Here is a 26,683-nt window from a genome sequence, read left to right as displayed (position 1 = left end):
GCATCTGATTTGTTTTTTGTTATAAATTTTTTTTTTTTTTATTACATTTTGGTTTTACACTATACAATTCTTAATTTTATTAGGTAAATACCATATACACAAAAATAAAAGAGCTTCATGCTAACCAAATTTCCTATCTAAATTATTTATTTTATTATTTATATATATATATATATATATATATATATATATATATATATATATATATATATATATATATATATATATATATATATTTATTTTATTATTTATATATATATATATATATATATATATATATATATATATATATATATATTTATTTTATTATTTATATATATATATATAAATAATAATATATATATATATATATATATATATATATATCAGAAAGTGGGAGAGTAAAACCCTATTACCCCAGTAAAACCCCAGTAAAACCCTATTGTAAGAGCAACTAATAGTATGAGCAAACGTAGATACGAGCGACCAAGTTTTCGAAGGCACGAGCAAACCCACACTGCCGGTTCCCCGCTTTCGGCGGAGGATAGCATCAGTTGCTTAGTTCATCTCGTGTCGCTCGGCCGCAAAAGTGTTATATTTTTATTTCACTAGAAATCGTGAAAAAACGCTTTTACATTCATTCTTATGGGAAAAATCCGTTCGAACATACAAGAAAATGGACCTATGAGCAATTTTCACAACACAGTTATGCTCGTTCGATTGGGTTTTACTGTATGTATATGTGTATATATATATATATATATATATATATATATATATATATATATATATATATATATATATACAGTGAGGAAAATAAGTATTTGAACACGCTGCTATTTTGCAAGTTCTCCCACTTAGAAATCATGGAGGGGTCTGAAATTGTCATCGTAGGTGCATGTCCACTGTGAGAGACATAATCTAAAAAAAAAAATCCAGAAATCACAATGTATGATTTTTAAACTATTTATTTGTATGATACAGCTGCAAATAAGTATTTGAACACCTGTCTATCAGCTAGAATTCTGACCCTCAAAGACCTGTTAGTCTGCCTTTAAAATGTCCACCTCCACTACATTTATTATCCTAAATTATATGCACCTGTTTGAGGTCGTTAGCTGCATAAAGACACCTGTCCACCCCATACAATCAGAAAGAATCCAACTACTAACATGGCCAAGACCAAAGAGCTGTCCAGAGACACTAGAGACAAAATTGTACACCTCCACAAGGCTGGAAAGGGCTACGGGGAAATTGCCAAGCAGCTTGGTGAAAAAAGGTCCACTGTTGGAGCAATCATTAGAAAATGGAAGAAGCTAAACATGACTGTCAATCTCCCTCGGACTGGGGCTCCATGCAAGATCTCACCTCGTGGGGTCTCAATGATCCTAAGGAAGGTGAGAAATCAGCCCAGAACTACACGGGAGGAGCTGGTCAATGACCTGAAAAGAGCTGGGACCACCGTTTCCAAGGTTACTGTTGGTAATACACTAAGACGTCATGGTTTGAAATCATGCATGGCACGGAAGGTTTGTCCAGGAACGTCTTAAGTTTGCCAATGACCATTTGGATGATCCAGAGGAGTCATGGGAGAAAGTCATGTGGTCAGATGAGACCAAAATAGAACTTTTGGGTCATAATTCCACTAAACGTGTTTGGAGGAAGAAGAATGATGAGTACCATCCCAAGAACACCATCCCTACTGTGAAGCATGGGGGTGGTAGCATCATGCTTTGGGAGTGTTTTTCTGCACATGGGACAGGGTGACTGCACTGTATTAAGGAGAGGATGACCGGGGCCATGTATTGCGAGATTTTGGGGAACAACCTCCTCCCCTTAGTTAGAGCATTGAAGACGGGTCGAGGCTGGGTCTTCCAACATGACAATGACCCGAAGCACACAGCCAGGATAACCAAGGAGTGGCTCTGTAAGAAGTATATCAAGGTTCTGGCATGGCCTAGCCAGTCTCCAGACCTAAACCCAATAGAGAATCTTTGGAGGGAGCTCAAACTCTGTGTTTCTCAGTGACAGGCCAGAAACCTGACTGATCTAGAGAAGATCTGTGTGGAGGAGTGGGCCAAAATCCCTCCGGCAGTGTGTGCAAACCTGGTGAAAAACTACAGGAAACGTTTAACCTCTGTAATTACAAACAAAGGCTCCTGTACCAAATATTAACATTGACTTTCTCAGGTGTTCAAATACTTATTTGCAGCTGTATCATACAAATAAATAGTTAAAAAATCATACATTGTGATTTCTGGATATTTTTTTTTAGATTATGTCTCTCACAGTGGACATGCACCTACGATGACAATTTCAGACCCCTCCATGATTTCTAAGTGGGAGAACTTGCAAAATAGCAGGGTGTTCAAATACTTATTTTCCTCACTGTATATATATATACAGTAAAACCTAAAATTAAGCCGTAATGTCATGGATTCGTATTATCTGTAATGTCATGGATTCCCAGACTGATGTTGACTGTTGACCATGCCCAGCTGCCCAGAGTGGCCTCCAATCGAACAAAACACCATCCAGAGGAGGTCGGGATGAAGCGGACAAATCCGAGGAGAGGAGAGGGGCAGGAAGAGTGGTCACTGGAACATCAGGAGCATGTTTAACTTGACCGAGAAAGAGAGAGAGGGAGAGAGAGAGAGAGAGAGAGAGAGAGAAAGTAAGAAAGAAAGGTCTTAGGACAAACTAAAAAAACAAAACGAACGAAAAACAAGAAACAAACAAACAAACCTCTTGCATTAAGCTAAAAGGCAAAAAGCACTGAAAACAGTGGTCTTAGAATGACTAAAAAGCAAAAATGACTAAAAACAAGAAACAAACGAAAAAACAACTCTTGGAAGAAGCTAAAAACCAAAGAGCACTAAAATATGGAAAAGATAAAGAAAAAGGCTTTTACTCATCCCAAACCTGCGGACAGAGCACAGATTCAACCATGATCCAGGCCACGTGGACCCAAAAGGGGTGAGGGCCTCACCTAGGGGCCCAACAGTGGCAGCCTGGTTAAACCCCTGACTCTATGATCAGTAACCCAGAGCCTTCAATCACTGATTCATGACTTATGTAAATGGATTTCTCTTTTTAGTTTTCTTTTTTGTGCCACTGATAATGTTAGCGTTTTACACCTCTTGTTTGTGTGGCATTTATTAAAAAAAATGAACAACCTAACTAATTATATAAATAAAGAAAACAGTATGTTTGAAAACCACCGTATGTTTTTATTACGTAAACAGTATTATCGTACAAAAAATACATTTTCTAATGTTTCCATTCGTCTTTATCATTTCCATATAATCCAACTCAATAAAAAAAAAACCTGTATATTCTGCCAAAAAAACTGGGCTTTCATCTCCATTTACGGTGTGAGCAGACATGCTGGTTTCACGCCACACTGATTTTATTTGATGTATTGGATCAGTGGTATCAGAGTGTGTTTCGGGCACTGGGCACGAGGTGGTAATGCATCCCAGATGGGACGCTGGACCATGTCAGGGCACTGTGCCCACGCATTCACACACTCATTAATACCTAGGGGCAATATACTGTTGCCTTGCCAGTGCACCTACCAGGATCTTTTTTGGATGGTGGATAGAAATCTGGAAAAAAAAAATGTAGACGTGTATGTTTGTGTGTCCTCCAATGCAACTCTGCTAATGCAGTTTATCTAAGACTGAGCCTTTCTTAAATAAGAGAAAGACTGTGTGGGAGATCAATAGTTGTAAAACCGTAGCATTCAGACCTATCAAGTGATCTACTCCATGTACCAATCTTCTGGATTTTCTATATCAGTAAATGCTTTTGAATTCAGAATTTTACACACGACTCAAGACGACAGTCACGATGACAGAAGAAGCTTTTGAAGAGTCAAAGCTTGTCAGTCAGTTTAACAACAATGTGCAATTGCTTCTAATTTAAATACAATTTAAATAAACTTTTCTTTTATTAAAAAAGAAACAAACAAACAAAGAAAAAAAAATCTTGGAAGAAGCTAAAAACCAAAAACACTGAAAACATGCAAAAGTTAAAGGATGTGAAAGAAAGAAAGAAAGAAAGAAAGAAAGAAAGAAAGAAAGAAAGAAAGAAACAAAGAAACAAAGAAACAAAGAAACAAACAAAAAAAACCACAAACTTCTTAGAAGAAGCTAAAAACCAAAAAGCATTAAAAACCTGCAAATGATAAAAAAAAAGAAAGAAAAAGAAACAAACAAATAAACAAACCTCTTAGAAGAAGCAAAAAAAACCCCAATATAAACATGCAATAATGAAAGAAAGAACCGCGGTTTTGCTCAGGTTCAGGGTACAGCAGCCCTGGAGCAGAGAGGGTAAGGGCCTTGCTCAAGGGCCCGAAAGTGGCAGCCTGGCACACTGGTTAAGGTTCTGGGTTACTGATGGCTGTCTGTTTCCTCCAAACCAGTTTTTAAAAGGCCATGTTTCTCAGAAGCATATTTTACATCATGAAGTATAATGAAGTATAGATTAAATATACAATCTAGAACTTCTAGTAATGACCATATAATGACAAAATGTATGATGATAACAACTATACAGACTAGACTATGCATGTAAACCTCGAATTAATGGACACTTGGCACATTTAATGTCTTTTTTTTGGGGGGTATAAAACATGAGATTGCGAAACATTTCGGAGCTCAGCTTGAAAACAGGGATATTTTGGTTCAGATGTGTCGTCAAGTGCACGGCGCATTTAATCCTCCAGATGCGCATGAGATGAGGCGAACAGTGCCACTTGGGCTGCAGCTGCTTCTGCAAGCACATGCAAAATCATGCTTCAAGTATATAAACTAGACCGCTTTGCTCTGCACTGGGCCATAAGACACCACTCACTGGTATTTTTACTATAAGAACCTGCCCTGACGTGGATATGTGATCCGAAAGACATCATATAAAGACAGCAAATGAAGACTGTCCCTGCCAGATCTGCCTAAAATCATTAACAGACTAAGACTACGGCACACATACAGCATAGACGACATTATGCTTATGCTTAATATTCAAGCATTCTTCCTCTGTCCCTCGTCATAGTTTGATTTGTGATAAGTGCACTTTAGTTAGATCTCTGACAGAAAAGATTCTATTATTCGAGCTGTAAATACAGGTGCTAGAAAGGTTTAGCAAGAATGAAAGCATCATTAAAGCTCTTATGATGGTCTTACTGAGGAACTTGTTAAAAGGATTTAGGAGACCCTGTACTCCAGCAGGTATAATGGGAGCCAGGGTGCAGATATAGCAGGTAATCTTATGTACATACTGTAGGTTTTCAGAAATAGGACCTAATGAAAGATGCTTTTGTCAGAAAAAGCCTCTAAGACTAATATTAAAGAGGTATATAGTTTAGTTGAGATGATGTAAGATGCTATAATATGCTCTGGCCATATTCCAATGTAGCACCATTTATGGTTCACTGACCTGCTGGTTGTCTAGGTGCTGCTCTGAAAGCAACGTGTGCCGACACACAGTTTTAGTACCGGTACATTTCAGCAAAGATTCAAAGAAAGTTTTTGGTTACTCAAACCCTTAAATTTGAAATCAACCTGATCTTAACATCACTGCACTGGCTCCATGTAAAAAATGTGCATTGATTATTAAATACTACTTAAGATTAAGACTTTTATGGTCCACCACACCTACTTCAGCTAAAAGGTGCAGGCCTATTGTTGGTACCTTCAATAATGGGGATTGCAACAGACTTTTTTTGTTTACAGGACAAAGTCCCATACTAGTATAGCAGTCTTTTAATTAGTGTTTAGGACACAGACAAACACAGATCAGGCATAACATTATGACCACTGACGGGTGAAGTGAATACACTGATTATCTCTTCGTCATGGCACCTGTTAGTGGGTGGATATATTTATTAGGCAGCAAGTGAACATTTTGCCCTCAAAGTTGACATGTTTTAGAAGCAGGGAAAATGGGCAAGCGTAAGGATTTGAGCGAGTTTGACAAATTTTGATGGCCAGACGACTGGGTCAGAGCATTTCCAAAACTGCAGCTCTTGTGAGTTGTTCCCGTGGTCCAAGAGGAAACAGTGGTTAACCGTCGAAAGGGTAATTTGCGGCCGAGGCTCATTTACGCATGTAGGGAGTGAAGGCTGGACCATGTGCTCGATCACAGAGACATGCTCCTTTAGCCCAAACTGCTGAAGAAGTTCATGATGTTTCTAATAGAAAAGAGTCAGAAAACATGGTGCATCACAGTTTAATGCCTATGGAGCTGCGTAGCCAAAGACCAGTCAGGGTGCCCATGCTGACCCCTATCTGCTTAAAGCCCCAACAACGGGCATGTGAGCATCAGAACTGGGCCACAGAGATGCTTTAAAGATGATTGTAGGTTTTCTCAATTGGACACTCTAATAATTGCACTAGAAAGAAAAAAAAAAACAACTAATTTCATGTTTCATAAATTATTCAGTGAAACATTTCATTGGAATATTATACAACAGCACTACTTAATAGGATAGAGTTTAGAAGGGTAATAATTTATATTCTGACCAACCAATGTCACCACAATGCTCAATATGAAGAAGTCTAAAGGTTGATATATATATATATATATATATATATATATATATATATATATATATATATATATATATATATATATATATATATATATATATATATACAATGAAGATCACTCATATGAAATAAACACATGGTTTTAGGACATTTGTTCAGTGTATTGAATTGTTAACTTTACATAGTCCCTATTTAAAAGTATGCAAATGAGTGATATTTCGCATGTTACCAACTTTGAACATAAAAATGTCAGATCTTTCGCATGTCTCTTTTACTGAAACATTTGTTCAAATGACACTCCAGTGGATTTGATATATAAACTGGATCATAAGATTTTGCAACATGTTGAGTCAATAGCAGCTGGAGTCCATAATGCCATTAAAACACTATTTCATAGACTACTACACTATTTCAAATTGTACACAGAATGCAGAGAGTCACGTTTGGCAGATAGACAAAAAGTTAGCACCAGATGTGGTAGAGCCTCTGAAAGGGCAGTACTTATTGTTTCAGGAGGCTTGTGCTGCTGTTAGCTGGAAATCCCTATGCATCTTTACCAAGATCAGCCGAACAACCTGATCGTATCTGAACAATCTGCCATTCAGGTTTAGGGCAAGTCAGCTCTTTGTGACCTACTGGTAAAATTTCACAAGGTGTTGAAACATTTCAATGGTATTTAGATGGGGTGAAATAAAACATGACGGTACATATGTAAAGCTTTGATCACCAACATCCCAACCCTCAATTGGCCCCTCATTCTATAGAATGATGGCCAATATATATTAATTATAGCATTTTATAACATCTGGTTACCATGTACAGGTGCAAGGTGTTTGGACAGGGCTTCATCCCTGACCTATGTTTTAACATTTCTCACACACCTCTAGCTACTGAGTGTGGTGACATTTGAATGTGAAATCTGTAGAATTTACCAGTGAATTGGTAAACTTTTGATAGAACAATCTGGGAAGGTCAGTACAGTGATCGTAATATGAGAGCTTCCTTTCTCATGTACTGTTATTGGGTATTGGCAAAGACAGTTTTTTTTTAAATTGGGTTATTAAATAAATTAACGTGAAATATGCCCATGAATTTCCTCATAGTTGTGAAATGACTAGTATGTTTGTGTGTGTGTGTGTGTGTGTGTGTGTGTGTGTGTGTGTGTGTGTGTGTGTGTGTGTGTGTGTGTGTGTTTGTGTGGTTATAAAAGCAGTAGGTAGGTGGGAGTGTCATGTGTAAAACAATGTCAAATTCATTCATACAAAAATATTCATAGTTTTTTCATTCAAGAGTTTTTATGAGAAAAGATGGGGCTAATGAGGTGACATTTTATGAAAATGAAATAACAATGAACAAAATTACCTAAATAAAAATAACATCTTCAAAAAATTAACAATTTTAGCCTTAAAATATATATAAAAATACACTACATTGCTAAAAGTATTGGGTCCCCTGGCCATAAGTACGGTATGTGATTTGTGACAGATTTTGGAGTGTGCTTATGGATATTTGTGTTCATCAGCCACAAGGGTGTTATGAACGGAAGGTACTGATGTAGGTGGGGAGGCCTGGGGTGCAGTCATCGATCCTGAGTGTCCAATTCATCCCAAAGGTGTTCAGTAGGGATGAGATCAGAGCTCTATAGCATGTGATATGATTCTAGATTATTAATATAAATCCAAACTGTTATATAAATAACTCTGTAGACAGCAGTGTTATTAAAACAGACAATCAATAACAAAGTTTTACTCCTATTCAAGAGAATGACCTAAATTAATTTATTTCCTTATCAAAATCATAAACTTGTATTCTCTATCCCTTGCCTACAAGCTTCTTCAAACAGATAATTCCAGAAGTAATTAAACCTGTTCTTAAAATAATAAACTCTTTGATTAGCACTGGTTATGTACCTAAATCCTGCAATTATCCACCCCCTAATTAAGAAACCTGACCTTGACCCTTGTCAGCTGTCCAACTATAGGTCAATATCAAACCTCCCCTTTATCTCCAAGATTTTAGAAAAGGTTGTAGCACAGTAGTTCTGCTCACAGCTATTTAGGAATAACATTTTTGAAAAGTATCACACAGAATTAAGGCCTCATCATAGCACAAAGACGGCGCTAGTTAACGTGGTAAATGACCTCTTATTGTCCTCTGATCAGGGTTGTGTCTCCTTACTTGTTTTGATTGACCTTTGTGGAGCTTGTGACACCATTGATCATACTATCCTCCTTGCTAGACTAGATAATGTTGTTTGAATAAAGGGAACAGCTCTCTCTTGGCTCAGGTCTTATATGACTGATCGCTATAAGTTTGTTGATGTTAATGGTGGAGGTAAAGTTTGGTGTTCCGCAAGGATCTGTTTTAGGCCCACTGCTTTTCTCTTTGTATATGCTGCCTCTGGGTGAAATTATACATAAACATGGTATTCGCTTCCATTGCTATGCTGATGATACACATTTGTATATTTCAGCAAAGCCAGATGAGAGAGATTAGCTTAACAATGTTGAGGAGTGTGTAAAGGACATTGGACAGTGGATGCTTGATAACTTTCTTTTACTTCTACTAGGACCACATGCAGCTAGAAGTAAACTTTTTAATTATGTAGTATCTGTACAGTATCTGTATCTGTACATCATGTACAGCATTCAAAGCCCTTGGTATGATTATTGACCCTAGTATTTCCTTTGAAGCTCACGTGAATAATATTACCAGGATCACCTTCTTTCACCTTAGAAATATTGCTAAAATTAGAATTATGATGTTCTTACAGGATGCAGAAAAACCAGTTCATGCTAATGTTACATCTAGATTAGACTACTGTAATGGTTTATTGTCTGGGTGTTCAAGAAAGTGCATAAATGAGCAGAATGCAGCAGAAAGAGTCTTTACTAGATCTAGAAAATATGCCCACATCACCCCTGTTTTAATCAGTCTACACTGCTCCCAATTAAATCTCGCATTGATTATAAAATACTACTACTGACGTATAAAGCACTTAATGTCTCGGGCTGCAGTATCTGAGTGAACTTCTGTTCCATTATGATATCCCACCCCCACAATTATGGAACAGCCTTTTAATCAGTGTTCGGGACTCAGACACAGTCTCAGTGTTCAAGTCAAGGCTAAAGACATGTATTTAGTCAAGTCTTTTATTGGTAAGGAGCAGATCTGGAGGATCATGGATATAGAGAGTTTGGTTAACTGGGATATTCGTGTGCTGTTGTCCCCTCAGTCTCACACGTTCTCTCTGGTTTGTTGACGTTGGTGTGGTGGCGTCTCTTATCCCAGAGATTCCTCTTGTCTGTGTTACCTTCTGGTTCTCCCTTATGCTGCTATAGCAAATCTTGCTGGAGTCCCCAATTGCACAGTAACCTTTATACAACAATAAGGATACTTAATAACCTATATTCTTCTCTCCCTGTCACCCCTCTTGAATCTGTGCTCTGTCCGCAGGTTTGGGATGAGTAAAAGCCTTTTTCTTTATCTTTTCTATATTTTAGTGCTCTTTGTTTTTTAGCTTCTTCCAAGAGTTGTTTTTTCGTTTGTTTCTTGTTTTTAGTCATTTTTGCTTTTTAGTCATTCTAAGACCACTGTTTTCAGTGCTTTTTGCCTTTTAGCTTAATGCAAGAGGTTTGTTTGTTTGTTTCTTGTTTTTCGTTCGTTTTGTTTTTTTAGTTTGTCCTAAGACCTTTCTTTCTTACTTTCTCTCTCTCTCTCTCTCTCTCTCTCTCTCTCTCTCTCTCTCTCTCTCTCTCTCTCTCTCTCTCTCCCTCTCTCTCTCTCTCTCTCTCTTTCTCGGTCAAGTTAAACATGCTCCTGATGTTCCAGTGACCACTCTTCCTGCCCCTCTCCTCTCCTCTCCTCGGATTTGTCCGCTTCATCCCGACCTCCTCTGGATGGTGTTTTGTTCGATTGGAGGCCACTCTGGGCAGCTGGGCATGGTCAACAGTCAACATCAGTCTGGGAATCCATGACATTACGGAGTAACACAGGAGCTTTGAGGATCGATTTGAACTGTAGTTAATGTCAACAGTCTGCTACACTGACTTAGGACTACAGTTTGACTTTGATCACCATTACTGCACACATCAACATTGTTTAGCTGTAATAAATGGACATTTGCTGCCACCCAGATGAGGATGGGTTCCCTCTTGAGTCTGGTTCTTCTCAAGGTTTCTTTCCTATGCCATCTCGGGGAGTTTTTCCTCATCACAGTCATCACCGTCTCACTCATCAGGGACAAACTTACACTTTTAAAGAACATTTTATTCATTCTTTATCACCCCATTATCTGTGTAAAGCTGCTTTGAGACAATGTTCATTGTAAAAGCGCTATACAAATAAAATAAAATTAAATATAATTCAGGCCTATTAGGATGCAGTGCGATCTGATTTCGATTCGATTCAACACAGTGTGATAATGCAATACAATGAAATGGAAAAAATATATTATGCTCTAGAATTCAATATGGTTAAGATAGTTTACATTTATTTCTTTGTTTCAGACAGTCAGCAGATCATCAGTTTACTTAAGTGGCTTCAACAAACAGGCTTTTGTAGTGCAAAAAAGATTAGATCATTAGATTAGAAGAAAAAAGATTAAATAAAACCAGATGTTCTTTTCCTGTTCTGTCTATAGGAAGACACAGCTCTACCTCTGCCATGTTAATCTCTATTCTATGTGAGTCTCAGAAAATGCCTCAGTCTCTGTAGCGTTGTGATACGTCATATTCACGTAGCAGCAACTGTGCTGAAAGAATGCGCTTGATCTATCTATCTATCTATCTATCTATCTATCTATCTATCTATCTATCTATCTATCTATCTATCTATCTATCTATCTATCTATCTATCTATCTATCTATATATACTCTCTATAAAGTTTAAATTATGTTTTTATATATGACTAGATTTTTTAGACAGTATGTCATTGCGCAAACAAAACAAACGCAAACGCAAACACACACACAAACACACACACAAACACACACAATTTAAATCTCATTACTATTATTAATTCAGTAGACATCTCCTGGGCTTTTTTAGTTTCCAAATGTCAGTTGCTTTGTTGATTCACTCTTGCAAGGAACGCTTTTCAGAAAAATGATTATTTGATCTCCGTCATTAAATACTCGCATGCATATTTTCCTCTTTTTGGCTGATAAAATCAATTAAGGGTCCAGTTGTAATAACCGTCATCAAGGTCTTGGCAGCTCATTGCCTTGTGCTCCCCATAAACCAAAGCTGTGTCTCTTCCAATGGCTTGGGCATGCATCAGTGCTTTTCATCGCTCCATAAGACAATAAAACTTTGTGCTGGAAGTGATAAAACGCAGCGAAATGGCTTTTTCGAGCAAAGTCGGCTGAACACAATGCGTCACATAGGTGACAACGCCTGCTCACCTAATTGCATATTTTGTGGGAAATTGACTTTTCAATTTCACTTTGGTGCTGGACGAGTGAGTGAGTGGGGGGAGGTAGCTATATTCTATAATGTATTTGGACCTTGATTCAGTGCCTGGGATTCATAGACCCCAGTAATATGATGTGACACAGCGCCTGATGAATTTTATCCGTAGAGACCTGAAAGATTTTTTTTTCAGATTCTGTTATGTCCAAATATATGTTATGACAAAGTGCTGTGTGCAACATAGTGGGAAACTACCAGTATTTTGAAGGCAAATCCTAGTAAAGGATAGATATTGGGTTTGCTGTTAACCTCAAACACTATATATATATAAATGTGTTAATAATATATTTTTTATCAATTGACTAAATCTAAAGTACAGTAAATTAACCGAAGAAAAATCTAAATCAAATCAAAACGGCAAAACAGCCTCAATTCTTCTATGTACACTTGCACACAGTTTTTAAAGGAACTCAGCAGGTAGGTCATTCCAAACATTTTGGAGAACTAAATACAGCTATTCTGTAGATGTAGACAGCTTTAAATCCTTCTGTCTCTTTATGTAATCCCAGACACACTCGATGTCATTAAGATCAGGTTTCAGGGCCAAAACGATCACTTCCAGGACTCCTTATTCTTCTCTATGCTGAAGGTAAATAAATTGGGGGCCACTCAGATGCCTCCCTGATGGCATTGAATGATGGATAAACATCCCTATCTGTATTTCTCAGCATTGAGGACTCCGTTAATCCTGACCAAATCTTCAACTCTATTTGCAGAAATGCAGCCCCAAATTCGCAAGAACCCTCCACCATGCTTCACTGCTGCCTGCAGACACTGATTAATAAGATAATTAATAAGACAGCTCATCACCTAAAGGACACAATACCCATGGTAAAGCTTGGTGGTGGTGGTAGTGTTATGCTATGGGGCTGCTTCTTTTCAAATAGGACTGGGATGTTTTTTCTCTAAATACCAATACATCTGAAGACGATGAAATTCCTGACCCTCCAGCACTATAATGACCAATTCTGAATAAACAAAGAAACAGAAGATGAAGATCAACGTTAAGGGCCAGTCAGAGCCCAGATCAAAATCCGAACAAAAACCTGTGAAATAATTTGAGGGTTATGAACAGGAAATCTCTCACAATTTGATTGCACAAGATGTGCTTACTTGATAAACTCTTACACAAAAAGATGGAATGCTATATTACATTACATTATATTTCTTTACATACCTGCATTTTTAATACTGGTGTGTAGCCTGTTTTTATCCACTATACTTTTAACATCATTGTTGCTTATAAACAGGTCACTGTTGACCTTATGGGTAACACCTGACCCAAACCGATTAAAGCTTTGGGTCCATTTCTGTGTTTAATACATTAAGCAATTTCTCTCTCTCATGCTGATGACGTTGTTACAGTATATTGTATTTGTATATGATAGATATTTCAGTACAGCAAACAGGAACACAAGGAACAAAATCAAGACTATTGTTGTGCACTGAATGATTCATGGATTGTTTCCGGGTCTTTTTTTTTAATTGACAAATGATACTCTTGATCTTTATCTGCTCTTTTTGCTCCGATCTGTGACGTCTCGTTCCACAGAGACGGTTTTTTGCCTCTGGGAGCGTTTGTTTTTTCCTTCTTGGATGCGCCCATTGACTACAAAAGATCTTAACTTCTATTGGCTTCTATTTGATGCCAAATGACAAATGCTTTCATGTTTATTATCGCATCTGAACAGAAGATATCCATGTGTATTCGTTTATTTTTGGCACAAGAGTTTATTTTTCTCATCGGGGTGGGGGCACTTAGAAGTAGATGTGACGTTAGAGGTATAGACGTCAGAGTTGACTAAGGGTTGCTGGTTCAAGTTATGCACGATTCCATACCTTAGTGTGTCCCTCTGTGTGGTGTGGAAAAGCAAGAGGGTGTGTAGAAAAGGGGGGATGAAGGGGGGTGAATCAGAGGAAGGGGCGGGTAGTTATAAGAGACGAGAGAGCGTGAAGGCAAGCAGTTGAACAAGGCTGTGGGTTGGACACTGCTGCCTCATTTGAAGAATCAGTGTGCTTGTGTGTGTGTGTGTGTGTGTGTGAGCAAGAACACAACGACTTCCTCAGCACCGGAGCACAGGTAAGGTTTGACCTGTCTTTCTGTATGCAGATATGTGTGTGTAGATACAAGATGTAAATTTTTAACAGGCTTTTCTATAAGTGCTTAAACATTACTCAGTATATTGTTTGCTCCTAAATAAGGAGTACTGTTCTGTTTTGCTTTAGTTTGCTCACCATCATCATCATTATCATCATCATCATCATCATTATCATCATCATTATTATCATCATTATTATCATAGTCATCACTAAGAAATTTTTTTTTATTAATATTTACAGCCATATTGACGGTTTTGTGTGTGTAGTGTGTCAAAGGAAATTCATTACCATTATAGTGACATTCCCATGTGACAGTTTATAATGACTAAGCAATTCCTCAAAAAAACCCATTAGTTATATTAGTTATCACTTCCTTTAACCTTTCGGGAAACAGATTTTCCACTGGTTGGTATTATGATTTCGGGTTATTTTATATGGCAAATATTGTGTTGTTTTTTATATAAATTTTTATATATTTATTGCACAAACTTATTGTTTCTAAAAAACACAAAAAAATATTATAAGCAAAAATTATACAGTGATTATGAGCTTTCTCTCTCCCTCCATGGTTTGATACTACACCAACGTTCATCCTAAACAGCTGAATGTCTATAAAGTTGCAGGGTAATGGAGGTTTTATTTATTTGTTTGTTTATTTATGAATTAATTAGGGCACATTTTTCTGTCTTTTTGTAGATAGGTTTAGCAGGAAGTGCAGCTATTACTGATGGAACATCATGCAAATGATGTGATGGGAATTTTTTAACTAACATCAACCTAACTAACTGCCATCATGACAACTTTTCGATGTATTAATTTCTTGTTAGAATTATCTATATATCTCAATAATTACATATATATATATATATATATATATATATATATATATATATATATATATTTCTTATCTAGATTTTAATCATTGAGAACCTTTTTGCAACACTTCGAAAAATCCTAATAAATCCATTAATTTAGGCTACATTATCCCCCCTACATTTGAGAACCTGTAGTACTTACAGCCAAAAAGGGACCAAATATAGGGTACTAGAATTTGTTTGATCTTTTATCCTTGATTTTGTCGTCATTATCCTGACGCAAGTGACATCTCTCTCTGTGCTGGAATGCCCTTTGTTTCTTACTCATCAGAAGGATAAGTATGCGTATCATACTGTGCTAATCAAGACTGTTTTGGGGGACTGCAGCACTTGTCAGGGTTTGGAGTACTCCTAATTTTACCTCCAACATTTTTTAAAATGGCTCATAAAGCCATAAAACGAGTGCAATGTCTCTGAGCATGACAAGCTATGAGTGTATACATAAACACACACATACACACACACACACACACACACATATATATATATATATATATATATATATATATATATATATATATATATATATATATATATATATATATATATATATATATGTGTGTGTGTGTGTGTGTGTGTGTGTGTGTGTGTGTGTGTGTGTGTGTGTGTGTGTGTGTGTGCGTATATATATCATCTCATGAAAGTGAATAGGAAGTGATATTGAATACAAGTACCAGGCTCTATACTTATACAGTTTGATTAAATGCCATTTGTTGCCACGTGTTCGGATTCTCGTTTCCATCAGGAGTGCACTTTCTTACAGTGATTGCTTTTAACATCTTATAATTGGTTACATCTGTCAGGAAATTAATGCCTCCATTGCAGGTGAGCTGCAAGCCGAGTGAACCGCTTAATGTGTGCAGTGACTTTCTTTCCTCCACTCATGAATTCGATATCAAATGAAAGCATGCGCCTCTTAAAGAGTGAGCTTTTAGAATACGTGTTCAGTGTACAGACACACACACAGAGCAGGAGGAAAATCTCAGGTATAATAAAAAATATGCAGGATCAAAAGAATTCGAGGTGTCCATGTAGAACATATCATTCGATTATTCCTGAGAATTCGAATTCGCTGTAAGCTATGTTCACCTATTGCGAGTTTGACCATGAGGTTAGCTACTTCGAAACTTTTGCTGCTTCTTTGATTTTTGTTTGATTTTAGCCTTCCTTCAAAAAACCCCCCAAAAAACGTGTTTAAAAATGGGAGTCCGTTTCCTGAGAAATGTCTGACAGCATGACGGATCGAGTTCATATCCATTTCGTGGTGAAATGTAGCCAGAGGAGAAGGTGATGGCAGATTCATTGAGTTTGTCTGGTCTCCACCAACCTTCATTCATTACACATCACCATTCACTGCCTTGGATTGCTGCTTTTTGTCGATAAAGTCCATCCTGGGCACTGAGGCAAAATGCAATAATTGCTACTTTGCTAGAGGGGGCGGAGTAAAAATCATCTTCACAGACGCCATCCCTTTGGGATATCAATGTGTCTGCGTCGGACCGAAAACTGTTATGACACTGAGAATCCTGATGATTAGATTTTAATGGTGTTTGCGATAAGCAAAATGAAATTTGCTGGATGCGGCAAAACAGTTGGTCTATTACTTACTACATAATGAACCTGGAATAAAGTGTGTTTGATTTCATATTCTCGTAGGTGGTGCTTGTGGGGCAGGGGCACTTAAGAGTGGGGTGGGGTCTGAGGTGGTGGCAGGGGACTAGGCAATTAAAGATCTCCCCTTACTTTCAGGCAGACAGAGACAGACGTCATAGTGAGGACATACAGATTTGCTTATCGGTTTCCAGCCTGCGACCTGGTGCCTGCCAATCAGATTCTAAGATGGATTGTTGCCTCAGGAACAATAAATGGAGCCGGCTGTTTGCCTTGGAGTCGATAGCATCAGGTGGCTCCTGGCTGAGGGAAAGGGTTAGCGTGGTGCTTTAATCGGATTAAAATTGCCTCAGATTTATCATTTTACGGCTCTCCCCTGGGGGAATGTGAGTGGAGGCTCGCAATCTCACAACTGCAGCATGCGGCCCCCATACAAGCACGTTACACAGCAGTACATTCATCAGGAATGGAGACAAAAACCAACACAACGCAAACACTTAAACATAGCCATGGACGATACCCTGAGGTTGGCTATGTGTATTTAGAGGAGTCATCAGAGTCAAAATTGATGGGGAAGAAATCCTAGCAACATAACAAATTATATTTATCTGATAAACCAAGAAAATGATTATTAAACTTATTACTAGACATGATTTCAAGCTTTAAGGCTTTTATTGCTGATATTTCTCGAAATGAAAATGATTTGCCATGTAGAATAATACATTTAAAAGTTTGAGAATGAATCACTCGGGAATAGGATTTTCATCATTTTATAAAAGAATAATTTGGATTGGCCAAATTCCAGAGAGTCTAACAAGCTCTTTCTCTTGTAATAGCTCTTTTAAGCTTATACTGTATACACACTATATGGACAAAAGCATTGGGACACCTGACTTTTCCAGCCACTTGTGATCCTTCCCCAAACTCTGACACAATTGCATAGGATGTCTTTGGATGTGGTAGAATGAAATTGTCCCTTCACTTAAACTAGGAGACCTAAACCTGTTCCAACATGACAATGAAGATATGCTTTACATGAGTTGGAGTGAATGTTCTGCTATAGAGCTTTAATCTGAACATTATTGAACAATTTGGGGGTGAATGTGAGCACTGACTGCACCCCAGACCTCCTCACCTCACCTACATCAGTACCTACTAACACCCTTATGATGAATAAGCACAATTCTCTATAAGCAAAGTCTAAAATCTAGTGGAACAGAGCAGAGTGGAGGTTATTATAACATCAAATTTGAAATGGGACTTTTAATTAGCACATACCATCATCGTATATCTGCTAAAAATGGACATTCGGTGCAACCCAGATGAGGATGGGTTCGACCTTTGAAGCCTGGTTCCTCTCAAGGTTTTTTCCTTATGATATCTCGGGGAGTTTTTCCTTGCCACAGTCGCCACCGGCTCACTCATCAGGGACAAACTTACTTGTAAAGAACATATTCACTTTTCATCGCCACATTTTCTGTGTAAAGCTGCTTTGAGACAATGTTCATTGTTAAAAGAGCAAAACAAATAAAAATGAATTGAATTGAATTGAATACCAACATACCAATTTTTTGGTCATATATATATATATATATATATATATATATATATATATATATATATATATATATATATATATATATATATATATATATATATATATATATATATATATATTAGTTATATAATTAGTTGAGCAAGGAAAAGCAGACTCAGACTGTCTGCATTTTCATAGTCTTCCATTATCTCTAAAAACCCGGTTCAATAAATGATTATAGTGAGGGGAGATAATAATAATAATAACCGTTTAAAAAAAAGAGCGTTTTCATCACATAACTTTTGAAAAATGAATCGAGCTGCATTAATAGTGCGTGAGATTAAATCGGCCGAAAAATGTTTGTTCGTGATCGTTCTGCCATCATAAACGACCTCACCACTCACAGCCTACAGCCTCATACACTCTATTACTGGCCTGTAATCACTGCTTTGCTTTTTTCACTTCAATAGAAATAATAAAAGAAAGGGAAAGAGAGTGCCTTCATTACAGTTTAGAGGTTGATTTTTGGTTAAAGGTCGATAAGAAGTGTGCGAGGCCCTAATCTGGTCGTGACTAATGCGTGCTGGCAGAAGTGAGTCAGACTCGTTGTAGCTCTCTCTCGCTCGCTCTCATTTCCTCTTCATTATGCCATACATGCTAATTCAGACATCAATTAAAGCCCATGATGAGTTTCGTTAATGAACTTTGCGAACGGGCGGAAAAACAGATGGCGACGCTTTATTTTGCATATCTTCCATATAATAATGTGCTAAGAAAGCGTAATCAGACTTCAACAATATGGCTAGAAGAGCAAAAAAAACAGCATTTAGTCCTGAGTGGTGAAGACTGATAAACTCCGAGGTCAGAGTTACATCATGGTTATAAATGTGGACCAGGGGGCAAGAATGTATGCAATTAAAGCTCATATTTGAACATTCTACACCGATGCCCTTCTAGTTTGTCTTTGAGCAAGACACGTCACTTGATAACTCGTCAACCCCAGGCTGGAGATATGCACAATTAATCGGCATATGGCGTAAATATTTCCTCTCCTATGCCTCATTTGGTCATGTTTGGCCTCAGTGCTGTGGTTGTGATGCGGTTGTGAGGAGATGGTTGAAAAAGATAATGGCAGTATGTAGAGTATCAACTATTATGTATATTTGAGCAGAGGAGTGACAGTATATTTATATAATATACTTTTATATACAGTATATATATATATATATATATATATATATATATATATATATATATATATATATATATATATATATATATATATATATATATGGACCATTGTTGAATTAATGCATGGATAAAAAAAAAGTGTGAATCGGATGTTGGTATTTGTATTGTGATGCACATAGTTTTTACATATTTGCATCATTAAAAATCTATTTATTTATATTAGGGCTGTCAAAGATAATGAACGCAAATTCATTTTAATGGCACAAATTTTATTAACACGCGAATAATGCAGCACACATTTCTGTTTGACCACTTTTATTCAAAATAAAAATAAATAAATAAATAAATAAATATAAAAGGGGTGAAATTTTAATCTTTAATGCAACACACATGTATTTACTTAAATTCCTTTCTTTACTTAGATATAATAAAAAAAATCCTACTGAAAATTTATTTTTAATCAATAAACCTTTGTTTTTCCCGATGCGCCAAGTCTCAAATCAAGCACCAAAATCCAGCGTCCAGCAATTAAAACCGTCTGTGTGGAAACATGGCTAAAGTTCCATTTGGTGTTCTGATGCTTTAAGTAAATTACTCCACCATAATTACTTTAAAACATTTACAAGAATATTTTGTCTTCATGCTCTATGTTGAGTTTGGTTTCACTAATAATAAACATACATTTGCATAAAACATCCATATTTGTCCAGGTTGATTGGAGTAATAGAAACTTGTACATTTAGAACAGATAAAAATGTGTGATTAAATTGCAATTATTTGCGAATTAACTTGTGAAAATCATGTGATTAATCGCAATTAAATATTTTTATCGATTGACAGCCCTAGTTTATAGATAATCATTAGTAGATTTTCTATACTTTTATTATTTAAAAAGTGATCAATAATTTGTGAGCGATATTTAGTATATAAATTGATTTCTCGTCACTAATCTGTGTTTTTTAGCGTATTCTCTCAGCACCACTGATCACAGCGTTTCACTTTTTCCACATTTTTTTTGTTACAACTTTATTCCAAAATGGATAAAATTCATTCTTTTTCTCAAAATTCTTCAAACAATACCCCATAATGACAACGTGAAAGAAATTTGTTCCCACTGATCATTCTTGAGATGTTTCTACAACTCGATTGAAGTCCACCTTGGTAAATTCAGTTGATTGGACATGATTTGGAAATTCACACACCTGTCTATAGAAGGTCTCACAGTAAGCAGTGCAAGTCAGAGCACAAACCAAACCATGAAGTCCAAGGAATTGTCTGTAGACCTCTGAGACAGGATTGTATCGAGGCACAAATTTGGGGAAGGATACCAAAAGATCTCGGCAGCATTAAAGGTCCCAGTCTGCACAGTGGCCTCCATCATCTATAAATGGAAGAAGTTTGGATCCACCAGGACTCTTCCTAGAGTGGAGCCGCCCGGCTAAACTGAGAGATCGGGGAGAAGGGCCTTAGTCAGGGAGGTGACCAAGAACCCGATGGTCACTCTGGAAGAGCTCCAGCGTTTCTCTGTGGAGAGAGAAGAACCTTCGAGAAGAACCTTTCAGAAGAACAACCATCTCAGCAGCACTCCACGAAACAGGCCTGTATGGTAGAGTGGACAGACAGAAGCCAATCCTCAGTTAAAGGCTCATGACAGATGCCTGGAGTTGAGAAAAAAATAAAATGTCTCTAGTCTGATGAAACAAAGATTGAATGCTTAGGCCTAAATGCAAAAAGTCATGTCTGGAGGAAACTAGTCATCGCTCATCACCTGGCCAATACCATCCCTACAGTGAAGCATGGTGGTGGTTGCATCATGCTATGGGGATGTTTTTCAGCAGCAGAAACTGGAAGACTAGTCGTGATCAAAAAAAAGATGAATGATGCAGTGTAGAGACATCTTTGATGAAAACCTGCTCCAGAGCTCTCTGTACCTCAGACTGGGGTGACGGTTCATCTTCCAACAGTACAACGACCCTAAGCACACAGCCAAGACAACAAAGGAGTGGCTACGGGATGACTCTGTGAATGTCCTCGAATGACCCAGTCAAAGCCCAGACTTGAACCCGATTAAACATCTCTGGAGAGATCTGAAAAGGGCTGTGCACCGACGTCCCCATCCAACCTGATGGAGCTTGAGAGGTTCTGCAAAGAAGAATGGGAGAAACTGCCCAAAAATATGTGTACCAAGCTTAAAGCTATAAAAGGTGCTTCAACAAAGTATTGAGCAAAGGCTGTGAATACTTGCGATTTTTTTTCTTTTTTTTTTTTTTTAAACATTTTTAAAGATTTTATACAAACTTCTTATACTTAAAAGCTGTAACAATAACAAAATGTGAAAAAAGTGAAGCTCTCTGAATACTTTCCAGATGCACTGTATTTTGCCATTGCATTGAATCGAATTGTGTTGAATCGAAATTGAAATCGGAGCACACTGCATGGTAATAGGGGTGAATCATATCGCATCGCATTGGTAGCTGCACTATATGGCTCTTTAATGTATTGTATCGTTGGCTATGCATCGAAATATAGACGTTTTATTCTTTTGCTATAAAACCTTGACACTACCTGCTATCGTGCTTCTTTCTACATTCTAGGCAAGACGGGATCTTCTTCCGTCTTCTCCTAAACCAGTAATTTAATACCCAAACCTCCACTGCTGCGTTGTTGTCCTTCAGCAACACCGTGAGCTTTTTAGCAGATACTATCAAAAACCCATGAAATTGGGTTCAACGTTTAGTGCACCGTGAAATTATCACGCATCTCTCCTCCACCTACTTTAAATGAATTAAAATGCATCAGGTTCACAAGTGAAGCGTTGGCTTTCTCAGATACTGCGTAATATCCGAGGGCGAACACCACAGGATCAAGACTTGAGTGTAAAGTGTATAGCATGATGTGGAGCGTTTCTTATTTCAGTGTTGAGAAACACCAATTAATAACTCATGAGCAGGATACATTTGTTATATTTACTAATTACGGTCGTGTTTCCTGGGTGTGGATAACACTGACATTAAGGCTGATGTGTTGTTCGTTATTTAATCCTCCATTTATCATCAGTATTCAACCCTCATCATCTGTAACTTGAATAATGAATATTCTGCACACACTGTGTTCTTTCAGCTGTTTACATATTTGGTAATCCTATGTATTCTACTGTGATGTACATTTGTCTTATAACTAAATCTATATATACTACACTACTTCTGTTTCTTCTTCCTCTTCATCCTCAAACTCTTCTTATTCCCATACGTCATCTTCTTTTTCCTCTTTTAATTCTTCACCCTCTTCCTTTTGCTCTCCCCCTACTCTTCCACTTCATCTTTTTTTTCTGCTTCTTCCTCCTGTAATTCTTTAAATTCTTCCACCTCTTCTTTTTTTAATCCTCTTCCTCCCACCTACTTTTCTAATTCTTTTACCACCTTTGCGTCTTCCTCTACTTCCTCACTACCATCTTCCTCTTCGTTTTCCCTTTACTGTTTCTTTATCCTCGTCCTTTTCTTCTTCCTCTATTTCTTAATCATCATCATCATCATCATCATCATCATTATCATCATTATATTTTTCTTAGTATTCTTCCTTGTCTACTTCTTCACCTGTTTTTTCCACTTCTTCTTCTTTTTATTATTACTATTATTATTATTATTATTAATATCATTATCAATAGTAAAATTTGTTTATAAAATTGAAAAATACTTCATTATTCTCTCAAATGGACTTGTCAGCACAGGTTTGAGTCTAAATAAGAGGATGATTATCCCATTTTGGACTTAAATCCCATTTTGTTCGCTGTGTTCTGTGAAGTGCTAGCACAGCAGATAAGATGGTGGACATCTGATTGGAAGGTCATGGGTTTAAATAACAGCACTGCCATTGTTGGGCCCTTGAGCTCTTAACCCTCAAATGCTTAGATGTATGAAATAGATAACTGTAAGTCCCTCTGGATAAAGGCATCTGCCAAATGCCATAAACGTTAATGACCCAGTGATATACTATACATATACAAAAAAGATTGTACGTCCATTAAAGAAACTGAACCAGTGCTTTTTCATGTAAATGCTAGAAAAAAAAAAAAAAAAAAAGCGTGACTCCAAAAATGACTAATTTTTCCCTCTGTACTTTATACTCCACTTTTATTTATAATTAGGAAATCCTATAATCTTTTAAAGCACAAACCATTCCTGGGGATTGTACAGTGAAGAAGCCATGAAGACGCCACTGTGGGTCCTTCTGTTGATGAGTTTGTGTGTCCCGAGTCGCAGCGACTGCCAGGGCGATTGTCTAACCTGCGCACTTCTCCTGCCCCCGCAGCAGACTTTCAACACGCTCGTGAGTGATCACTTATAATCTCTCTCTCCCTCTCTTTATAAAAAAGTCTCTCGCTTTTGTTACTCAACAAAAGCCCGGGTTGTTCTGTGTGCAGTTTAAATTGGGGCCAAAAAAATATAAAAAATTGCTTTCGGTGTCAAGCCACTTGCTCTTTAATCAACTTCCTAATGGGTTTGAAGATGCAAAAAACTGTGCTTGAGTCGATTTAGTTAATATATGCACATAATTGGTTGGAGGAAAGGCTGCCACTTATGTGCCTGGCATTTTACTGATTCTCACAAGAGCCTTTTCAGGCTGGAACAAAAAAACCCTCATGCTATCAGTCTTTCATTTCACACATCCTCACATTGAACTAGCTGCTGTTATTATAGCATACAGATATATTTGCACTTTCTTTCTTTTTATTTCTTGCATGTACAACTTCCTTAAATTCAATGCACAAGAATTTATTTGTAGCCTGTATTTCATTTGCAATGGGTAATCAATTTCCAGGGACATTGCAGAGCTTTCTGCTATACAAAGCTTAATGTTTTTACACCCTTTCTCTCCACAAATGATGATTTCTATTCCTGAAGTAATAGACCATTTGACTCATTTGGCATATTAGGATCTTTTCCTACACCCACGAGCTGTGACACAGCCGATAGTCAGGATTTATATTTAGTATTAATAGAACTATTGTGTTGAAGTACGACCCTATATCCCCCAAAAAATTTAAAATGTAAATATAAACAGAATTCAACGATTTGTAAATTTCCAAAACCTATATTCTATTCACAATATAACATATTGTAAACATATAAAAAGTGAGAATATATACCAATTTAAGGACATTTTAAAATTAATGGCTGCAGCCAGGTCATGTAATCATTTAGGGTTAGTTAAAATCACAAGACCAGTTGCCAAAGTTAAGGTAGAGGAAGGTTGTCCCATACGTGTCTGATACAGGATTCTAGCTAGCTTTGTTGTTTTTCATTAAATGATGCGTCAAATGTTTTCAAACGATGAAAGGCCTAGACTACAGGCAGGCCAGTTCAGTTCTTGAAATGGTACATGTCCTCAATTTAAACATTTGGTATGTTTTTTATGTTCCATTGTGAATAAAATATTGATTCATGAGATTTGTAAATGAACACATTCTGTTTACGTTACTCAGCTTTTTTGGAATTGGAGTTGTAACATTTGATGTGATGTCTTGACAGGTGTGTTTGCTGGAATGTGAGGCCCAGGCGTTCCCGACTCAGACCTGGGACCTCTGCTACCGATTGTTGGTTCAAAACCCAGCCACGTTGCCGTCACGTGATTTATCGAAGCGTACAGAAGACGAAGAAAAGCCTTTGGCTATAGTGAAAATGGAAGATGAAGGCTTGGAATACTCCGAAGCTTTGGAGCGTTTCCGCCACATGGCTCAAGCACTTAGCAGTCAAGAGCCTTCTGAGGACGTGCAAAAATCGGAGCAGGCCGGGGAATCCTATGACGTGGGGCTCGATGTCGGTATGGATAACGAAGAGGAGCGAGAGAACTTCAACAAAGTTGAAGAGCAGGACCGAGATGGCGACGCCGGCCTCGATCTTTCGAAACGCTTCGGCGGGTTTATGAAAGGTCGCCATGGCTTCCGTAAGCTGGTGAGCTCCGGGAGACCCCTGCAGAAGCGCTACGGTGGCTTCATCGGGATCCGAAAGTCAGCCCGCAAGTGGAACAACCAAAAGCGGGTGAGCCAGCTGTTGAGGCAGTACCTGAGTCTCACGGCACGCACGGGCCGCTCGGGCCACTTCTCCAACCTCTCCACAGCCGCAGTTCGACAAAAGAATGAGGTTTAACCACCCTACAGTAGGTGCTGATCTCTCCTCTTACCTCCATCATGTTCCACATTCAAGATGAGCTACAAGATGTTAAAGAGATCGCATTGCCATCCAACAACAGACGTTTTTTCTTTCTTTTTTAATGAGTTTGTTCATTTGTTTCCACTATTGATATTTCGGGCTCATCTGCGCTCATTAATTTAGTAATAAACAAGCTGTTGGTTTTGAATCTCAGCCGCTGGCTGAGTTTGAACCTTGGCAGAAATAAAAGCGATGCACTGAAACTTAAATTGAGCATGTCCATCAGTATACAGCTCTGGATGTACAGTAGGAGGAATCACAGAGCACTGTGGTCGTTTTTGTCTGTCCCACGATGTTGAATGTCGCGAAAGGAAAAAGCACTTTATAGAGTTTGTCATTTCGTCTTGCACGCTGTCGATCACACTTGGGTTAAAGTGCACACAAGGAACGGATGGATTTTTGTTTTTTTATGACATGTACGATTTATTTTTTTCGAGTTACATCTCAGAAGGTTTGGGTTGCCTGCTGAAAACAAAATCGGTTCTTATTATCATAGATAGTGCAGCACACACATCATGTTAACTAAACACCTCAGAAAAACAAATTAGGTTTCTAATTGTACAATGCGCCATGATATAATCGATTATGAGACAAAATATGACACCTGTGACTCGACCACTCTTGTTATAGACACTGTGTGTTGGATCGGGAGCCATTTTAGATGCCTCCCCATCTTTTTTAAACCTAGATATATGAAATCCATAGAGCAATGCTGCCCTCTAGAGCTCAAACACACACACACACACACACACACACACACACACGCGCACGCGCACACACACAAGCGCTTTGCGTGCATGACCTCTGAAGTGAATAACAATCTGGCCTTAATATACCCACCAATCAGACATAACATTAAAACCACCATCTGAAGCTCTGACCTGTAGATGCCTGGACCACATAAAACCCCCTGAAGGTGTGCTGTGGTTCATGGCAGCACATCCTCTAAGTTGTGAATGAGGCATCCATGGATCATGTTTGTCAACTCATTTGTTCAACACATCCCACCGATGCTCGATCAGACTGCTGCCTGGGGACTCCGGATGCCAATATAACACTCTTTGTCATCTCACAGTTTTTCTCAGTTGCTTGGGAGCATTTCTCAGATCAGAAAGGAAATGCTCAAACCGACTTGTTCAACCTCATGTTGTCACTTGT

The 26,683-nt window shown here is 37.8% G+C and overlaps 1 protein-coding gene across 1 annotated transcript; it reads left to right on the top strand.

Moving 5' to 3' along the window:
* The first annotated feature begins 13,940 nt into the window (after positions 1-13,940).
* Positions 13,941-25,728, top strand: pnocb (prepronociceptin b). Its single transcript, XM_083563140.1, has 3 exons — positions 13,941-14,082; positions 23,461-23,642; positions 24,845-25,728. The coding sequence occupies exons 2-3, from the start codon at positions 23,520-23,522 to the stop codon at positions 25,460-25,462; spliced, it is 741 nt and encodes a 246-aa protein (XP_083419266.1). The 5' UTR covers positions 13,941-14,082; positions 23,461-23,519; the 3' UTR covers positions 25,463-25,728.
* Positions 25,729-26,683: the final 955 nt, after the last annotated feature.

Source organism: Silurus aristotelis (assembly GCF_946808225.1).
Source record: "Silurus aristotelis genome assembly, chromosome: 15".
Classification (NCBI taxonomy): Eukaryota; Metazoa; Chordata; class Actinopteri; order Siluriformes; family Siluridae; genus Silurus; species Silurus aristotelis.
This window is presented reverse-complemented; position numbering and strand designations above follow the sequence as displayed.

Excerpts from the sequence above, each read along its gene's own strand:
- pnocb (XM_083563140.1), top strand. The coding sequence starts at position 23,520 with ATGAAGACGCCACTGTGGGTCCTTCTGTTGATGAGTTTGTGTGTCCCG. Across the intron at positions 23,643-24,844 it reads AGCAGACTTTCAACACGCTC|GTGTGTTTGCTGGAATGTGA; the intron begins GTGAGTGATCAC and ends ATGTCTTGACAG.